The 21,493-nt window shown below is 36.0% G+C and overlaps 2 protein-coding genes across 4 annotated transcripts; one reads left to right on the top strand and one right to left on the bottom strand.

Moving 5' to 3' along the window:
- Positions 1-2,533: 2,533 nt before the first annotated feature.
- Positions 2,534-6,782, top strand: LOC127852569 (uncharacterized protein K02A2.6-like). The gene is made up of 3 exons (XM_052386523.1): positions 2,534-3,153; positions 5,726-5,802; positions 6,649-6,782. Exons 1-3 carry the CDS (start codon positions 2,534-2,536, stop codon positions 6,780-6,782), a joined length of 831 nt encoding a protein of 276 aa, XP_052242483.1.
- LOC127854115 (uncharacterized) lies at positions 6,406-20,670 on the bottom strand. Of its 3 annotated transcripts, none has more exons than XR_008036922.1 (12): positions 20,342-20,670; positions 19,482-19,616; positions 18,718-19,090; positions 18,488-18,550; positions 17,785-18,191; positions 17,364-17,468; positions 16,947-17,114; positions 14,647-14,822; positions 10,747-10,888; positions 10,398-10,637; positions 9,661-9,765; positions 6,406-9,245 (listed from the first exon to the last, which is right to left on the bottom strand). XR_008036922.1 is itself a non-coding variant. In XM_052389117.1 (11 exons), the coding sequence occupies exons 5-10, from the start codon at positions 17,993-17,995 to the stop codon at positions 10,426-10,428; spliced, it is 1,014 nt and encodes a 337-aa protein (XP_052245077.1). In that variant the 5' UTR covers positions 17,996-18,191; positions 18,488-18,550; positions 18,718-19,090; positions 19,482-19,616; positions 20,342-20,670; the 3' UTR covers positions 6,406-9,765; positions 10,398-10,425. The 3 variants fall into 3 exon arrangements, 1 of the variants encoding a protein (XP_052245077.1); XR_008036923.1 differs by having other exon boundaries at positions 16,947-17,111; XM_052389117.1 differs by having other exon boundaries at positions 6,406-9,765.
- Between the last annotated feature and the right edge of the window lie 823 nt (positions 20,671-21,493).

Raw genomic sequence — 21,493 nt, 5'->3', positions numbered from 1 at the left:
TACCCACCCCACGTGATAAAGCGTCCGATCGTCACGGAAGAATGATTGTATCGTTGGTTTGCACCGAATGTAGTCAAATGATCACATCTACAATTTTGAATGAAAATCTTTACTTAGAAGAGAGATATTAAAGTTTGAAAAGTGTTGCATTACAAAAGTCTTCAATACACTAAGAGCGGAAGCGCTCTTAAATATTCCGGTGAGCCATACATTATTTAAAATAGTTTTATGTTATCTTGATGTAAGAACCCACCTAAAATGATGAAATAAAAATCAAATAAGAATAGTATTGCGTGTCACCATTTCCACTTGCAAACAGATGAAACCATACATACCCCACGTGCTTAAGCGTCCGATCGACAAGGATGAATGATTTTACCGTGAGATTGCTCAGAATGTAATCAAATGATCACACGTAAAATTGTTAATCAAAATCTGAACTAACATTTGAGATATTCAAATTTGAAAAGTGCTGCGTAAGAAAAAGTCTCCAAGTGTACATCATATTCGTATCGCCGCTTCTGTGCTACTGTTGTACAACATTCTAGTAATTGTATCGGCGTTACTTTTTAATTGTTGAACAACGTATCAGTATTAGTATCGACGTTACTTTGTAACTTGTGTACACCATATCAGTTTTAGTTTCGTCGTTACTTTGTAACTTTCGTAAAACATATCAATATTAGTTTCGTCGTTACTTTGTAACTTGTGTACAGCATATCAGTATTGGTATCGTCGTTACTTTGTCACTTGTATGCAACATATCAGTATTAGTTTCGCCATTACTTTGTAACTTGTGTACAACATATCAGTATTAGTCTCGCCGATACTTTGTAACTTGTGTACAACATATCAGTATTTGTTTCGTCGTTACTTTGTAACTTGTGTACAACATATCAGTATTAGTCTCGCCAATACTTTGTAACTTGTGTACAACATATCAGTATTAGTTTCGTCGTTACTTTGTAACTTGTGTACAACATATCAGTATTAGTCTCGTCGTTACTTTGTAACTTGTGAACAACATATCAGTATTAGTTTCGTCGTTACTTTGTAACTTGTGTACAACATATAAGGTATTAGTTTCGTCGTTACTTTGTACCTTGTCTGCAACTTATCAGTATTAGTGTCGTCGTTACTTCTTTGCAACTTGTGTACAATATATCAGTTTTGCCGTTACTTTGTAACTTGTGTACAGCATATCAGTATAAGTTTTGCCGTTACTTTGTAACTTGTATGCAACATATCAGTATTAGTCTCGCCGATACTTTGTAACTTGTGTACAACATATCAGTATTAGTTTCGTCGTTACTTTGTAACTTGTGTACAACATATCAGTATTAGTCTCGCCAATACTTTGTAACTTGTGTACAGCATATCAGTATTAGATAGTACGATAGTAATGTTGAGTCATGGCAGAGTTATCAAGAAAGACTCGAACAATATTTCTTAGTAAATGACATTGCTAATGAAAGGAAGGTGGCAGCATTGTTGACGCTAGTTGGAGAAAAAGCATACGGATTACTTCGTAACCTTACCGCTCCGAAGAAGCCATCTAAAGAAACCTATAAAACACTGTGTGAATTATTAAGGAAGCACTTATCCCCGAAGCCACTGCTTACAGCAGAACGGTTTCGCTTTCATAGACGGAACCAAGCCATTGGCGAGAGTGTAACAGAATATGTCGCCGAACTTCGGAAGCTGTCCGAATATTGTGACTTCGGTCCGGCATTGAATGATGCTCTTAGGGAAAGGTTCGTGTGCGGTATCAAAGACGAAGCAACCCAAAGGAAGCTGTTGTCAATAGAAGAATTGACTCTCAACAGAGCAATTGACATCTCCATAGCGATGGAAACCGCAACAAGGGACGCCGCTGAGTTGCAAACGCCGGAAGCAACGTCAACCGCGTTAAGAAGACTGCAACCAGACCGCCGAAGAACAAGAAATACACGCACAAATCACGTTCCAGAACGACGTGTGTACACTGTGGCAGAACGAACCACCATTCGGCGGATTGCAGGTATAAAAATGCATCCTGTCATAAATGTAATGCCAAAGGACACATAAAGCGTGTATGCCCTTAAACGAAGAATGTCAACGCATTGGAAAATGATGACATTGAGGATGAAAGCAGCGACGTTGAAGACGTGCATCTAATAAATTCTGTGAAGAGTGGTGACAAAGGAAGAATCACCATAAAACCGGAAATAAACAACGTAAGCATGACAATTGAAGTGGACACCGGATCTGCCGTCACGCTGATGTCAAACACTAAATTCCGGAAGTTGTTCGGTCAAGTTAAGATGCGACGACCACAGGAAATCCTCAAGACGTATTCCGGAGAAGTTTTCGAGCAGGAAGGGACTGTAATGGTGTCAGTCTCATACAATGGCCAGCACAAACATCTGCAGTTGTGTGTTGTGAAAGGTGACGGTCCGAGTCTCCTTGGTAGAGATTGATTAATAGAAATACGAATAGACTGGGACAAAATCGTATCCGTCAACCATTTGTCGACGAATGTGCGTCTACATCCATGCTCAAGAAATACGCCGTTGTCTTCAGTGATGTCATCGGAAAGGTTAAAGACATCAAGGCTAGGTTAACGCTAAAGGAAAATGCTAGACCTAGATTTATGAAAGCCAGAACAGTGCCATACCCGCTCAAACCAAAAATTAAAAAAGAATTGGATAACCTTGAGCGCCAGGGAATCTTGACGAAAGTTAACACTAGTGAATGGGCAACACCCATTGTGCCCGTTGTGAAACCTAACGGTGATGTTCGGATTTGTGGAGACTTTAAGGCAACTGTCAATCAAGAAATAAACGTTGACAAAAATCCTCTTCCACGCTTGGAAGACGTTCTTGTCAATTTGTCTCCCGGGCAAAAATACAGCAAGCTCGATCTACGACAAGCATTTCTGCAGCTTGAATGCGACGAAGAGAGCAAGGAATTATTGACAATTAACACGCACCGTGGTCTGTATCGATACCATCGGATGTTGTATGGCGTTGCGTCTGCCCCAGCAATATGGCAACGAACAATCGACCAAGTTCTGCAAGGGATTCCCGGAGTACAGTGCATTCTGGACGATATGGTGGTCACAGGTGTCAATGACTGTACACACCTTGACAATCTCGAAAAAGTTTTGAGCAGGTTAGAGCTCTTTGGAATCAAAGTTAACAAAGATAAATGTGTTTTCTTTGAAAAACGGATTACATACTGTGGTCATGAGATTGACGCTGAAGGACTCTGGAAATGTCAGGATAAGGTTGAGGCAGTGTTAAACACACCGACTCCGCGAGACATTAAATCATTGACAGCATATTTAGGGGTGCTTAATTACTATCACAGATTTTTGCCAAATCTCGCGACAACCATTAAACCGCTGACAGCTCTCCTTGAGAAAAATCGTAAATTCATATGGTCGAGCGAATGTGAAACCGCGTTTGAAAATTCTTGAAAGTTCTTATTCATTACAGGCCAGAACATCCGGTACGCCTCGCGACCGACGCGTCTCCGTATGGTTTATCCGGTATAATGTCGCATGTAATGCAGGATGGTTCTGAAAGGCCAATTGCATTTTCGTCAAGATCGCTAACGAAAGCGGAACGTAAATACGCGCAAATCGATAAGGAAGCTTTAGCGTTTTACTGGGCTGTTCAAAAGTTACTGTGAAACCATTTATTTTCGACAGCACAAAATTTCGTCATTTTTATAAAAATGACGATTTCGTCAGCACTTAAATTCGCCGATTTTTTATTTTGAATTTAATAAAAATGCGTCATTCAATATCCGATTTGTGTGTAATACATATTCGCGATCAATCGCAGTTGCGAAAAATCGTGGTACGAATGCGGGAACACACTTGAGAATCACTGCAGGAGGTGGGGCTTGTTTGTCACATGCCAATTAACTAGTCTTTTGTTATCAAGGGACAGTAATGGACCCTCTTAATGTATGCCATTCACACGTTCATTGTTATGATTAGCGGGCAAGTGGGATCGAATAACCGTTAACGAGTGTTTGTAACAACGAAGCCAATTGCCAATTAGTCTTATTCTATCAAATAGCAAATCAAACTAGTCACTTTTGTTTATTTTCTTGGGTATGTGTTCTAGTTGGTATGATTTTTATTAAAATGCTGTCAATACCGTTTAAAAACTGTTTGTGTTATACGAAAGAGGTTCCAGATTGTTAAGTGTTGTTTTTTTTCAAATAAAATGCTTATTTATTCTGATATCAACATTAAAATTATAAACTCTATGTGTGTGTTTGTTCTTAAAAAGTAAACTACCGTTATATAAATCAATAATTTAAAAATAAATAAATTGATACATATAAAATAGTAATAAGTGTGGTTAAACGCAAACAATCAAACAACAAACAGCAATTAAAATATTCTTTATTAATTTGTGATAAATACGCATGTTGATCATACATCGTCATCTTTTTATTTGGTTTATTGTCTTTCATCGGCAATCGCTGCGTGATGGCTAATATGCAACACCCCTGAAAAACACAATGCACCTAATGGGTAATAAAGTTATAAACAATGCGCTAATTCATTACCATTCTACATAAACGAAGTCAACGCATTCGATACAGCTGTTCTGCACACGCGTTTTAAAGAAGTGAAACGTGTCAGTTAAGTACCTTGTGTAATCAACATCCCTTTGTGTCAAAACCGGATTAATCTTGATTACGAAACAGCAGTGAATGTGTGCATGGATTATGTTGAAATTTAATGCCTCATGTCTACGGTAAAGTTTTAAAATATTGTTCAACTTAGTGTTTGTTTTTGTTCAAACATAGAACATAATTGTTCGTTAGGATCTTAAATTCGCCGATCGGTCGACTGACGAAATTTATGAAAATTAATGCCTGACGATTAATAATGGTTTCACAGTATACCCGTATCTTTATGGAAAAAAGTTTACGTTGGTTACGGATTGTCAAGCGCTAACGTCAATATTTAGCCCCAGTAAATTTATTCCCGCGACCTCAGCCGCGCGCGTACAAAGGTACGCCATGTTTCTTCCAGGGTTCGATTACGACATTCAGTACAAGAACACTAAACATCATACAAATGTCGATGGATTGTCGAGATTACCCCCGCCAATAAAAGGTCAAACAAATCTCGAAACTGAAGACGTATTTTACACGTCGCAATTAGAGCAGCTTCCCGTGACGAGTGCTAAAATTAGCCGGGAATCAAATCGAGAGCGCGTGCACGCGCGTGTTCGATTACGTACAAAACGGCTGGAACGAAATGACTGATGACCCGTAGATGAAACCCTATTACTCGCGACGTAACGAATTAACAATTCACCGCGGATGCTTAATGTGGGGCATCAGAGTCATTATTCCTGTCAAACTGCGAGAGCGCGTATTATCTTTACTACATGTCAGCCACCCAGGTATCGTCCGAATGAAATCTTTAGCGAAAAGTTATGTCTGGTGGCCTGGCATCGACAGCGATTTAGAGCATTTATATAGGCGGTGTAATGGCTGTCAAATGCAACAGAAATCGTCAGCAAAGGTACAATTACACCCGTGGGAATGGCCCACACAGAGCTTTGAGCGCGTACACGTTGATTACGCAGGTCCATTTTTAAGTCACATGTTTCTTGTTTTATGATGCCCACTCAAAATGGCCCGAAATCGTTGTAATGAAATCCACAACTACCGAGAAAACAATACAAGCTCTTCGAACAATTTTTGCCAGGTACGGATTACCTAAGCAACTTGTTACCGACAATGGAAGTCAGTTCATTTCAGACGGTTTCACGAAATTCGTGAAAAGTAATTGTATTGTACACATTCGCACGGCAGTAGCCCACCCTGTTACGAACGGTCTAGTGGACAGATTTAATCAAACATTTTAATCATCATTGCGTGCTATGCGAACAGAATCCGATGATTTGAATTTGAAACTTAATGCATTCTTGCTTCAATACCGAAATACGCCCCACGCTACAACAGGCGAAACACCGTCCAAATTATTTCTAGGGCGCACGTTGCGCACAAAATTGGATTCGATGAAACGAGACACACAGACGGTTGTTAACGATTCGCAGATGAAACAATCTTTGGCTGATAGTCATAACTATCGCGATTTTGACTTAAACCAAACTGTTCTCGCGCGAGACTTTTTTCTTTTTCATACAATTTTATTCAATCATACCCTGGGGTGTAGAGCGCCCCAGGTACCCGCTAAAAGAACCTTTACTTGATATTTACATAACAAGGTGACTATTTGATAGAAATACTTAATTAACATAATACAAATGATAACACAAAATAATGAAAAGATAACAGTCTTTTTAACACGTCTGTACGCTTTTTATTAACTTATATTTTAAAAACAGTATTTCACAGCGTCTGCACGCATATTCATTAGTGCATATATAAATAACATTTATATTACTATTTAAAGCAATTAAGCAATACAATAATAAGTCATTAAGGGATTAAATTAAGCGGGTCTTAATTAGTATTTAAAAAGAGATTTTCAAAGCTATTTTATAATTATGTAAAACAAAAATGTGTCACACACCTAAGTGAAAATATATATAAGACAAAAAATTAGTAACTACTGCTATTAGTAAGAAATTATATAAAACAATCGCCTCCTGGGTACTCCCTCAGCTCATGCACGGGCACTCGCCGCGGGAGTCCACAAAAAACTTCAAGAAATAAATACAAGTCTACAGCTGCACCGGGAGATAGAGCTGAGGCGCGTCTATAGCCTTCGGTACTACCACCGACCCAGCAAGAGATAAATGGATCAGTGGGTGCATTATATCGCGCGACGGACCGCTTTTATACAAAGTTGATGTTGGAAACGGCGTGATATGGAAACGACATGTCGATCAATTAAGATCAACAGAGGTCAGCAGTCAGACACTTCTCGAAAGTGTTCCCATGCTCACCACTGGTCATACGATGTAGTATTAAAATAGCAACCAAACGTACTGCGTTGTTCTCTGTTTATGTTATCCCACATACACAACAATTAGTTTCGTCGTTAATTTGTAACTTGTTAACAGCATATCAGTATTGGTGTCGTCGTTACTTTGTCACTTGTGTACAACATATCAGTATTAGTCTCGCCGTTACTTTGTAACTTGTGTACAACATATCAGTATTAGTTTCGTCGTAACTTTGTTACTTGTGTACAACATATCAGTATAAATGTAGTCGTTAATTTGTAACTTGTGTACAACATATCAGTATAAGTCTCGCCGTTACTTTGTAAATTGTACAACATATCAGTATTTGTCTCGCCGATAGTGTGTAACTTGTGTACACCATATCAGTGTTAGTTTCGTCGTTACTTTGTAACTTGTGTATCCATGGGTATTAGTATCGTCGTTACTTTGTTACTGTTGAACATGACTGTATTCGTATTGTCGTTACTTTTTCACTTTTGTACAACGTATCATTGCTAATATCATAAATTATTGTCAAATATTGGTAATGTTGTGCAAAATATCAGTATTGTCGTTACTTTTCTACTGTTGAACCTCATATTTGCATCGTCGTTCCTTCGTTACTGTTATACAACATATAAGCATCGTATTACTTTGTTACAGTTGTACAACATGACACTATTTGAATCGTTGTCCCTTTGTTACTGATGTAAAACATATTATTACCGTTTGTTCCTGTTGTAAAACATATCGTTATTGCGTACGTGTCTGATGCCTAATATTAAACTAAGCATTAAATGTATTTTATTGTTTATAGTTTCTGCACAACTGTTTTGTGAAATCTAGATCTAGCACGGTTGTTCTCGTTCTTACATGCCGTTAAGTGTTCTGAAATAACACAAAATCCTTTTTTTAATCTATCAAATCATGAACATATATATCGAGATCTTTCAAAGCTTCGGAAGTTTTATTATTTTAAAAATGTGTATTGATATTGTAGAAAGGCTTTCTCTAATGCAGAGACTAGATAAAAAGATAACATTTTAAAATTGAAAAGTTCCTTAAACATGTTTTTATGTTAACATCTGACATTTTCTAAATAAAAAAGGAAATTACATCAAAAACATCAAACTGAAACAAACAACACACTGTATTGCAAATAGCTACAAAGCATTTTCACAAGTTTTTGCATACAAAGGCCATATTCAATTAAAAAGGCACATATGCCAATTTCAATTATAATAAAGTATATCTTTTCAAAGAATACACTTATTTTCGTGTAGTTATTTAGAATTGAGTCCAATTAACATATATGTCGTTTTTTTCGCTTAATACTTGAATGACCCGCGTGAGTTCTATTCAAAACAACATAAACAGATTTTACGAACATAACTTATTACGCCAACGTAAGCAAAAATATTGTTTCAACATGATGTACACAAAATATCAAACTGTCAGAACACGATATATTGGACACAAAATCAGAATACACTAACCGTCCTAATAGTGTAATATTAACGTCAGTGTAGCAGATCATACGAATAAATCCAGTGTCCGCAAAAAATTAACAAACAACATCATAAGATTAGGCGCATGTCTGTGTCATTTCTTGATTGTACTTTAACTATATCTAGATAAATGTGCGCAGCAACACAATAATAGATATTTTGATTGTTTTAGCGGCGCATTACAACTCATTCATCCAGCTTTTTTCAAAGTCACAAGCGATATCCGCCGCGTCCATTGTTGGAAAGTCATATGGAACGTCGTCTCATTTCTTAAAGAACTGAGATCGGCTCGAGCCAGTGCTCCCAAACACAACAGCGACACATGATAAAAAAAATCAACGCCAAACCTTTCGTTTCGGCTACTGTTCCCCATATCACAGGCACCTTTTGCAATGAGCTGACTTCACCAATTTTATTCCATTAAAACTCGTGACTTTTCTAAGTTCACTCAATTCGACGTGTTTTATGACTTCGAAATTTATCGGAAAACGCCCTGTGCCAAGGATTCGAATTTCAGAACTCATACAGATATGGGTCTTGCACCGCTGACACTTTATCATGTAATCTACTGCTTTTGACTTCCTGTTGGTTTTCATTTCCCTGAGTTCCAACTTCGAAATATTGGCATTCCTCAGTTTATTCTGTTGTGCAGAAACTCGCACCGACAACTCATTTATTTCCATGCCTTTAAATTGCATGACTGCCTGATTCATCAGTTAAACTTTAAATGCGTTCATGCGATCGTGGTCGAACATTTTTTCTGTACCGACAAGTACGAGTGTCGAATTTGGCTTTCGTGCGCGCCCTTAAACAGTAACAATAAATATAAATGAGCAATATACTCTACCTTCACATACAATTAAATATATATGTAAGCTTGCTTTTACATTTAAACAAGTGGTCAATTTACTTAATAAAATTTAGAATAACATTTATACAACTCCAGAAATCTCGTCAGGGGTGAAATTCGTTTTACCATCAGCTAGTCTTATATGCTAAACAAGTTAATAAAAATGCCTATTACAGGATAATACAAACAACATGTCGCTAATATACAAATGACTTAAGTTGTGGCCACTGCTTTAATACGTTTTCCATTTATAAGTTTGGGTTTAGATTGTATGTATTCACTAAACACAGAACGGCGCTTATATAACATGGAATTTGAATCTTTGTCGTTTCGTTGCCCAAGACATTGTAATTTATTACAATGTTGCAACCTGGAGTATGAAGTCCTTCGTTCCCCACAGCTGTGCATACGAGGACTTTGTAATAACCTTTGTTGAACTGATCAAGAATGGTCTTTTGCATTGTTTGGTCCATTCCTAAGAGGAAAAAGATTTCACCACAGCTGAAATATTGTCTTAGTAACCAATGATATGAAATACGTTTCACAACAACTTTTTTTAAGTATATGCAACCGCATGTCACACACACACACACACACACACACACACACACACACGCACACACACACACACACACATATATATATATATATATATATATATATATATATATATATATATATATATATATATAGATATATATATTTTTTTTTTTTATAAATATATTTATTGTTTATTTATATATATTTATATATTTATATTTATATATATATATATATATATATATATATATATATATATATATATATATATATATATATATATATATATATATATATATATGTATATATTTATGTATTTATTTATTTATTTATTTATTTATTTATTTATTTATTTATTTATTTATTTATTTATTTATTTATTATTTATTCATATATATCCATGAAGTATCTTCGTATTTAATGAAAATTATTAAACAAGTTATACGTTTTTATCGATACATTTATTTAAATGTAAAGATGTATTGTCTTGTATATTGCTTTTTGTTAGGAAACGATGTATACATATATATAGGATGTTATTGCGATTAATAAGCTTCAGAAAAAAACCTTCTTCTCCGCCCAGATCCGCATGTCCTTAAAGCTCTTTGGCGCGGATTCCATACGACTTAAAGTCTTTGTTGATAAATGTTGCCAGCGCACGAGACGTGGCACGTGCCTTCACCATTATCAAAGCTCTAGAGCCGACCTCGTCCTTACTCATCATTTCTTTCAATTTGTCACAGACTGTTCTCACGTTCGGATTAGTTCCGGTAGTTTTGCTCACATTTAACATGTTAGCTTGTACTCCTGTAAATCAAATAGCGGATCGACGTTGTAGTCAAATAATACATTAGAATTGCTTTAATCTCAATGAACTTTGTTTTGTAAAAAACAAAAAGGAAACATGTTTGCATACTTTTGAACGGCCTTAGCAGTTTACTTTCTAGTTCCGTAAGCTTTTCACTGGCTTCGGTTTCACTTTTGTTTCTCATTGCAAGATACCTCGCAATGTCTTCCGTTTCTAGTAGCGTGTTTATTTCCAATGCAGCAGCGTAAATCTGTAAATTTGCGAGACCAAATACGGGTTAGTTAGTAAATGCAATCATGCCTAATAATATATACTTGTTCACGTTTTTTAAAGTAATGATTAATTCGAAATACAATCGAACACTTAGCTACCGAAGCGTCTATATACATATTCGTTAAGCATGAAAATATATCAAACAAATCGCATTAAATTCAATACAATACAAGACCATTCTTTGGAGTTTAGTTACCATCTCGATATTTGCCGGTTGTCTTTTCAAAGCTTTCACTTACAATGTTTGTAGTGTTATACTACTGAAAGACGGGTTGTTCCGGAATGGTGATGAGCATTTAGTTAATTCAGATTCTCTGAGGATTAAATATTTCTATATTATGTTCATTCGCAATAAATTCCTTCTTTAAAACATTGATCTAGTTTTTTTGCTGCATTAGTTGAAACCTCTTTGTTTTAGCTCCATTGCATAGAAAGCCTTAGGCCTATTTTAAACGCTCTCGAGTCCGTCTCCTGGGACAAGAACCAGTACTTGGTGTCTATAGGGGAAATCCAAAGAACGCTCCCACAATGGGGATCGAACCCGTTACCTCCCGATCGCTAGGCGGATACCAAATTCACTACACAACTGCGACTCTTTGCTGCATTAACAACTCGTTTTATATATCTTACTTTATATCCAACTGAAAACGGCCAAATAGTGCGGAATAATCAATGACGACATGTTTCTATGTCATCGGTTGAATTTCTCGTTAGTCTTAGCTTCCCCCTCCCTCTCTCCTAAATAGTCTAACAGAAATAATGTTATTTATAAATTCAAATTTGATTTGAATTTCCGTTTTGTTTTAATGAGCCCAATATGCGATAAAACAGACTAACAGCTTAAGGTTCATGGGGGGGATAAAATTCATTAAAACTTTGCTTTGGTTTTTCTTCATTCAATGTGGTACAATATGGTCAAACTATATATCATTTTAAAGCTTAAGACGGATAGAATAACATAAACACATTTTTGACATTCAATATTTGTGTGCTTTATTCATATTTTGGTTTAAAACCAATATATTTTTACACTAATTTACAAAATCTCAATCTAAAGTTAGGAAGGATATGCACTACCTTAAGTTGAATAAATACAAAGCTATATACATATACAAGGTCAAGTTAGCAACATTTCACAGAAAATTATTGTCACAAAACAACAAATGAGTTTTTATTCAACTGCCTTTTTTGGATAAATTTCCTAAACAAAGTTCTAAAAATAGCTAAAACGTAACTACTTTTTTAAAAGCGAGGTATGGTGGATAATAAGAGTCACAATTCTATTTCAAAGGTTTAACAATTTTGTTATTTACCTCTCAACCAAATTGCAAATTTTAAATCATCTCAAATTGAAATAGATTGCAGACGACAAATAAAATTGTAAAGGAATATAAAGAAATTGGCAAACCGATTGATTTTATATTTCGATTCCTTCTACCCATTTTGAAAGCGTGGACATCGCTGTGCTCCGTAGAAAAACGTGCAAAACAAATCGGTCGAAACCACGTGCAGTGGTGAGAAAACCGGGTATGTGTATACACATACCTGAGAAAACACAAACTTATTTTGACAGTTGGGTGGCAACTAGTAAAACAACTATTAACATTAATCAGCAAGAGATCGCACTAAATAACAGAAATGACCACGTAGAGATATCATCACTTACCCTATTTCAAATATTTTCCAGCTGAAAATTATCCCCCACACGTCTTTTTAGTTTATATGTATTGTTTTTTCTGGAGCCGAAGTGCATCTCACAGCATATCCATCCAACTTCCGTTGTTTTCACTTTCGTTATTAAAAACTCCGTTAAAGAGAATTATTTCTACTTTAAGATTGTTAAAGCGATGTATTATTATATATCATCAATAGAATAGTATACCGTGATGAATTAAACGGAGTTACGTATCGATCTTTCTGTCAGTCTGTAAGCGTACTATTTTATGCGCAATAATATAATACATGTGATTCGACAACGATTGTAAACATTGGTGAAATGCTTCTTACATAGTTATTCTTTTGAGTGTTTATGAGGTCTGATCGTGCAGTTTGCAAACATCAACGGAAAGATTACAATCCAATGCATTTGTCATCGTCAACCGTTTGGCATGTCAATTAGGCGATGAGTGAGTTTTTAGCATGTTTCTTTTTATTTTATTAATTTAAAAATGGCTGCCCCCATGGTGATGAAATGACATGTGTTCGAGTTTTGATATTTCTGGATATGTAAACTTTTTTTCGGCGTTAGCTGTATACGCCAGCTTTTCACCTTAGCCTGACCTTTGTTAGTGTCCAATAGAATTCAAATAAAACTTCCCGCGGCCAAGTACAGATGAATACACTTCATTGACTGCATTGGCTGATTTGAGAATACGACCAGAACATTGGAAACATGTCCGCGTCTTTGTAACACTGTTTTACTGCGTGTTCAGCATGAAACAATTTTATATCTAATGAAAAGGCTTAATAGATAGAACAGTTTTACACTCAATCTCGACATCAATACAGTTTGTGCGTCCACCTTTTATTTTCAGAAGATTTTCAGCGCGAGAACTTTTGCACTTAAAGGCTATGTTCTCATATTTAGTACTAACTTCCATATTCCTGTCAACATGTTAACATGTTAAAGTATAGAGAGCAGTGGAAGCGAAGACTCACTTTAATGCATTGCATTTCAACTCGCGAGGTATATCGGGTCAATTTGCGGCCACTGTGTGTGAATGTCAGAGTTTACATACAGGTCATCGCTGCGTCTCTACCCTATGTGCTGATCGGAGTTCGCGGCCAGGAAAATAATCGTTACATAATAAAGACGCTATAGCGTGAACTAGGTGAACTGGAATTTTCGTTAGACCAGACAGATGTTAAATGAAGATATCCAGCGATATCATATGGTATGTCAATAATAGATTCTTAATGTGTTTTACAACAATACCATGATAAATATTATTTTTAATTAATTTAACAAGAATTATGCCATCATATTGACTAATGAATTAAGCATGAGCGCAATGATTCTCGATACTGTTAATAATCGAATCAAATAGCAACGCCAGACAAACCACTAAAACAGGTTTGTTCGAAGAACGCGCGTATAAATATTAAAAATATGTACGGATACTTCGCGTGTGGCCGATTGACTCATATGTTTTAATTTCACTTCCATTCTTCTTTTGGTTTTCTGTTTTGTATCTATACGTTTATGACCAGCAATATGTAATAATGTAAAATAAGCCGCGAAAACTCCGCGTATCATCCCTTACTGCGTTTGCTGCAGCTAAGAACTGCACAGAAAAAGACATACGCTATCTTTGATCTCATTCATTGAAGTCTTAACCTTTCATTAACTGCAACCACAATCAACGCCGTATATCTTTTTTAAAGATATTTCTTGTTACTATTTAAGCGTAACTTGCCCTCGTCAATGTCGATATTAATCACTAGTTATATAATTTTCCGCCGAAATACGTGGAATAAATATGATTCAGATTTTTGAAAATAATGTATATTTTATTGTTAAAATCGCTTTGTATTTTGATTGATTTTGTGGATGGTATGATACGTTGATGTACAAAATTGGTAGCAGTTTGAAGGAAAAACATCCTTCAAAGCATACATTTTCAATGTGGCACTCTTCCTTTAGTCAAAATTGAGTTAAATGCTAGGGGTCCCACATTTTTCAAAACGAAGCCTCTACATGAACCTTAACCTTGCATCAATAAAGCAATCACGAACCGTTATGTAGCTAGCGCAAGCGCGCATGTCTCGGCAGGTTCTATCATGTTTAACTTTCTCCAATGCCGTGCGGTCCACATCCATCGCCCATTTGTAATATGCCGGGGACTCCCTATCTTGAATAGTCTTGTTGTTGTTTATTACGGAAACCATTTCGGGGTTTGTTAGAGCTGTCTCTGAAGAAAGTACAAGAATAAAACCTATACATGCATAGTCGAAAAAACATACACAAGTTTCCTGATATATATTGCCGTAAAAAGATTGTTCAAAGTCAGTTTTTAAATGAGTTACATTTTTCTAATGTTATATACAAAATAATTTTCCGCTAACATAATAAAAAAGTATATGGCATTAAATTAGATCAATGGTTACGCAACATTGCGACAAATTCGACACAATTAAGAAATGCATGTTTTGTCTATTGATAATTTCATACTTAAAGGGACCGTCAACCACAAACGACGAAAAATGAAAAGTTCTAAAATACCGTATCTTTTTACAACTATTAGTTTATATTGATTAAAATATCACGACTGGTATATTACATTACTTGAAAAAAGTTCATATTTTCAGTACATTAGGAAATAAAATTTCGCGATGTGAAATCGAAAGTACATCGCGAAAATAGGTAACATAACAATATACACACAATAAATAACGCAAGTAGATTGATCATTTTATATATAAAATATATACAATTCACTACGCATGCACAGTTTGCATTTCTAGGTTTACCACGTGACGATGATGATCAATCGACTTGCGTTATTTATAGTTAACTGGTAGTTACCTGGTAGACATACCCAGTAAAATTTTATTACCGAATATACTGAAAATATGAAAACTTAACAACTTGTTCAAGTTATGTAATATACCAGTCGTGATATTTTAATCAATATAAACTAATAATTGTAAAAAAAATACGGTATTTTAGAACTTCTCTTTTTGGCAGAGCTAAATCAATAATTTCAGAAGAACAGGGCATGAATAATGAAATGCAGCATGTCAGCCAGGCCTTGAAGAAGTGCCACTATCCGGAATGGGCACTGAAAAAGGAAAGGGAACAGGCCAGCAAACCCAAGTCCGGTACGGTGAGCAAGAGAATACCAGGGCAAGCCAAGTCTAAGGGCAACGTCGTCCTTAAATATGTTCAAGGTACCTCTGAACAGTTGAAGCGGGCCTTTCTTAAACACAACATCAGCGTATCCTTTAAGCCGCATAAAACTCTAAGACAACTGCTAGTTCATCCTAAAGACAAACCAGACAAGAAAGACATCTGCGGACTTTTCTACCATATCAAAAGTGATGGCCATCCAAAGGAACAGTGCTCAATGGACTATATTGGTGAAACTGAAAGAAATCTGAAAGCACGATTCGTGGAACACAGGAAACAGAGTTCAACATCATCTGAGGTCTCAAGGCATATTCATGACTGTAAACCGGACCACACAATCACAATGGAGAACGTTAGGATTCTGGACCGTGAGCCATCTTGGTTCGAGAGAGGGGTCAAGGAAGCTATTTACATTCGTGCACTAAGACCGGCGCTGAACAAGGACGGGGCTGCTACCAACTCTCGCACACCTGGGACAGTACGTTAACATCGCTCACCCCGACAATTAGCAGTTTTAACGTTTCCCAACATTAGAAATCATTCTGCTAATGAAGTCCGTAGTGCACGGACGAAAGATCCAGGTATAGCTTTCAATACTTAGTATGTGTAATTTGACAGTCTTAAACTTATTGGATTAAACACTTCATATATCAAGATTTTTTATAGTATATATATGCTTATATAAATGGGCATAAGTGTAGACGAAATAGAAATATATAAAACACGACACAGTATCATTTATAAAACGAATCTTAACAGTCAGTTGACAAATGTTTATTTAACCTACATTGAAATCTGGGAGATGCTTTATTATTCTCACCGCTTGTTGCTTGATCAGAAGGACTGTTTTGGCCGTAAAAGCAATCTTCTTACGTCCATAACATGGATAAGTTGTCAAATCTCATATTATTAAATATGTGAATGTACTTATACATCCCGCGAACTTAAACTCACACTGATCAAATTATGAATATGTCACAATACAGTTAAGACGAATAATCAATTTAAAAATGATTTTACTTTCCGGAACTATAATATAAATTTAAACATTATATTCTCCTTAATAACTGTTACAGCGTCTTTTAACTCGTTGTAAACTTAATAAAATCGATTATGGATAAAAAAGCATGTATCATAGATTAAGCTTATATGGTTCATGAACATCTTGTCAAAGTTTGCGATATACCTCCAGGGTGATTAACAAGATGATCCTTCATTATTTTCAAGGCCACGAAAGTTTTTCCTGTATTTGTTGGCGACCAGATAATCGTATTGTGACCTTGTAGAGCCTTTTCCGCAAGCTCCAGTTGGAAATCCTCCAAACTATCTTCGAAATTTCCAATATCATCTTCTGCTAAAAACAGTCGATTATAATTAAACTCGGTTCTTATGTTTCAAAAACTTCATTAATAGTGTATTACATTTGGGCTGAATTCAAGACAAACAGAGTGTGTGCGTCGCACGGAAGAATATATTCATTTAATTGCAATGTTAGCTTATGTTAATAATATATATGTGTGCTTAAATGTGTGCAAAAATAATTTAACCAGAAGTGGAGCAGTAAGCATTTCTTCTCAACTTTTTGTTTCAACCCAATTCTTACCTGTATCATCCATAGTTTCGATGTCGTCATACAATGAAGATTCTTCGTCAGAGCAGAATGTATCAGTGTCTTCTGATGGATCAAACTGAGACGATGAACTGTCGTCTGCAGCCCAGAAATAACAAGGTTGAATACGTTATTTTAATAAAGCTCAACCGTGAAAAAAAAACCACAATATATCGTTGTGTATAACTGCAGATACATTGTCTTTAAGATCTTGGGAACGCATTTATCGTCGCACAAAAGTGCAATCATAGCAATTAATGTTTAACATGTTTTCTTTAATATTAATAATCATTAGGTATAACTCATATATGTTCAAAATTTAATGCATTATCGTTAAAACATTACACGTATTGTCATAAGATATTTTACATATGCACATGCATTTGATGTTCGTAATGATTTGTCAAATATTTACCATAGCTGACATATTTTTCAGGATTTCGATGTATACGCATGTCATTTCGGTTTCCGGTAATTCGTTTAGCGTGATCCACTTGCAAATGCAGACGACCGTCGTCAGTGCTAGCATCATCGGAAATGTGTGAAGAGCTTTCTGATGATATTGACATGGACGACAATGACGGCCTCCTAGACCAACCATTAGTTCTGGCCAAGTCCTGCCCCATGTTGTGGGGTAAAGCAAATGCATTCGATCCCTGTTATGAAAAGTCGACTCAGAAATTGTCTCCGGCTCAAGGGACATCGTTGCAGTTCGGGGATCATAAAACCAGCCTCCAGCAGATCTATGTTGAGTATTCAAATTTGCATTCCAGAACGATGGATTGGACTTTAGATCCGTTTACTGACTGGGATAGTAAACTTCTGAAACGACAATGTGTAATTGATTGCCAGGATATTATAAGTTTTGTATTCACATAAAATTGAATTTTACATCAAGATGTATTAATTATATTGCTTAAGGAAAATTTTGTCTGTCATTGCACCAGTTATCAAGAAGATACGAACAAGCAAGTACGTTTATAAATAATTACGACATTTGGCTAACATTTCCATCATCTACAGATCCAATGATTAAGGGAATCAGGTAGTATTGAGAGTAAACATAGTGTCGAATATAGTTTGGTTCCCATTTTGTGCCGAGCTAAATATAATGTTACCTTCTAAAACATGTTCAGTCTCATCATTACATCTGGATGGCTTCTTCGGTATCCGATTATCCCCTACAGAAGATCAAACATTAATAAAAACCATAGGAAACGTAACACTGTAGTGCATACATTAAATATACCATTTAAAAAAATGTCTTTATGATATCCGATTGACAAGACATAGTAATGTTGGTAAGCTAAACAGTTTACTGATTGTTTAAGAATCCTCTATAATGTACCTAGCTTTGGGATATAGACAGTGGGTGATTCCAAAAATTGCGGTTCCATCATTTCCAGAATGTCTTCATATCCTCGTTGTTGAAGAACACAGAGAAACTCGTAGTACCATTGCGCAGGGCGTAAACGACTCTGCATTCGTCTGTACAGGCATACAACCGCATAACTTCTACCATTATTCGCTTGCAGCATACGTACCGCTTCTGCGTCGTCTTCATCTATTACATCTTGTGAAATTAAGTCAGGCAACAAATCGATAGGTTCAACACGTCTCTCAAGTTCAGGAACAAAAATCTAAATCATTTTACGACCATGTTCGCGTTCTTCTGGCGTTTCGTGGGCGCCTTTTTCTATGAGTTCTTTTAAACACTAATCCTAAAAATATGAGAAACAGTACCAAAAGTTAACAATTTGCGACGAATATTAAATAAAGAACAAACATTCAACAAATGTTGTGTTGTTTGAGTTGTTAATGTTTTGTTCATGCTGCTGCTGATGATGATGATGATGATGATAATGATTAAGATTATTAAATGACGCTGATGATGATTATGAGTTGATTATCATGTTGTTGTTGTTGTTGATGATGATGAGGAGGAGGAAGAGGAGTAGGAGGAGGAGGAGAACAACGACGACGACGAAAACGACAACGAATGTGAGGATGACGATAATGACGACGATGAAGATGATGACGATAATGATGATGTTGATGATGATGATGATAATGAGGAGGAGGAGGATCAACCTTTTCTTTCAACAAACATACCTTCCTCGTTCAGTGCTTTAAGAAAGGAAGACCAGTTGTTAGGTGCTTTGCTCTTGTAGACGGCTTTAATCAATTTGTCAGCAGCAACTAAAGCAATACTTTTTGTAAAGACGTCATGAAGTTTCATTGATGCATCTGCAACAAGCAATCATATTATTCTAACTTGCAAAAGGTTATGTATTAATACGAGTGTGAATGGTATTATCCTCCTAGTAAATGCAACTTTATGCATGAACCGAATGTAAATAATGTAAAAGTTCAATGAATACAAGGTCAAGTCCTGAAAGTACATTTGTCCGAGTTGGTTTTGTTCATAATCTATGTTTTAAACGTCAAACAATTTTCTAATATAGATCAGTAAGATTTAAATGTACGATACGTTCTATAAATACTTTAATAAATAACGTAAATAAAATGTTATTTTGTCGATTACCCAAACCCCTATAGTTTTCCTCTACCAAGCTTAAGATCAAGAGCACCAGTTATTTCGTCTAGTTCATAAGACTATTCCGAGAGTTACATGTACCATGACTCAAGAGCGGCAAGCCGGCGGGGGGGAGGGTACTATAGATGCATGTGCCGCCATAATAATATCCCAATCATAATTGTGTCATATATTGTGTATACAAAATGAATCTTTAATTACGAGAAGTAAGTTTATACAACTCAAACATAATACAAAATTATCAAGTAAGAAAACTTCCTCATCAAAACGGTCTACCTCCAGGGTGACGAATAAGGCCCCCCCCCCACCCTGCATTATTTTCATCACGACGAATTTTACTGTGTAAACAAATGGGAATATTCAAATAAGTAGATTAATTATTGCGTTTAGTTCTTAAGTCAAATCAGAGAGTTACCGTGACTTATGACATCAAGAGCGGTCAGTTGGGAGACGAGGGTTGGTTTCTGTATGCACCTCGTGATATCTTTCCTCCAAAACAGAACTTGCCCTTCCAGATAATCCTCTGTTAATTCGTTGGTCGCCATTTTTAATAGCTCCCTACGCAGGCAAGGTCTGATTACCTCAGATATGAAGGCACATCAGGGAAACAGTATGTCAGCTTGATTTTACACACCACCACACCCAAATGGTAGGCTCGATCTAGGTAAAAACAGGCGTTTTTCATTAATGGTAAATAAAACAATGAATATAGAGTATTATTTTATTGTTCAACAACTTATACAATTTTCGTTAAAGCAATATTGATAACATACTATAGATAAACTTTACCAATGTGCAAAGTTGAATTGAAAACATTTTCTTCCGTCTATGCGATAAAGATAACGAACGGCATGTATTCAACCTCACACTGTAATGACACATTGCATAAGTGTTGCTCTCGTATACCGAATACTACATGTTTTATTTGACAATTGTACAATGGTTGTCTTTTCACAGTGACTGTGTACAGCTTGTTGATTTTTTAATAAATAATCTTCAATTGATATCAGACTTAATATATTACTACATAATATTAATATTTTTTCGAGTGTTTTGTGTATTTAATATAAATGAAAAACAACTAATTACCATGTGCGTACACTCGTAGTCTCAATGGCGCCTCACATGAGGCAAGCGTAACGGCATGTACACACGGTACATGATGCAAAAATGGTGTAGCAGTAAACGAGGATTTTATAATTCACAAAAAGGAACATTGAACAAAAAAGTAAATTTCGAACATCGATTTTGTTAGTCGTCTTCCATTGTTACCGTTAAGCTATTGACTGGAAGAGATATGGCCGATCAATACGTTTATATATATTATCTATATAGGTTTCTTCAAAAATCCGTCTCAATTATAACTAGTAATTCATCATCATCATCAATCCCTTCACCGGTTTGGCCATCGGGGAGAAATGAGGGACGACGATACAGAAATCCCTCTCAAGTCAGGTCTGTTGTGTGCTGCTGAGCGTAATTCGTCCAGGGAAATTATGTCCATTCTTTTACATCATCCATCCAACTTTTGTTCTGACGGCCACGACGTCGACCTCCCTCAAGCGTG

The sequence above is a fragment of the Dreissena polymorpha genome, chromosome 12 (genome assembly GCF_020536995.1).
Source record: "Dreissena polymorpha isolate Duluth1 chromosome 12, UMN_Dpol_1.0, whole genome shotgun sequence".
NCBI lineage: Eukaryota > Metazoa > Mollusca > Bivalvia > Myida > Dreissenidae > Dreissena > Dreissena polymorpha.
The sequence above is the reverse complement of the archived record's forward strand: the minus strand, read 5'-3'. Positions and strand labels throughout refer to the sequence as shown.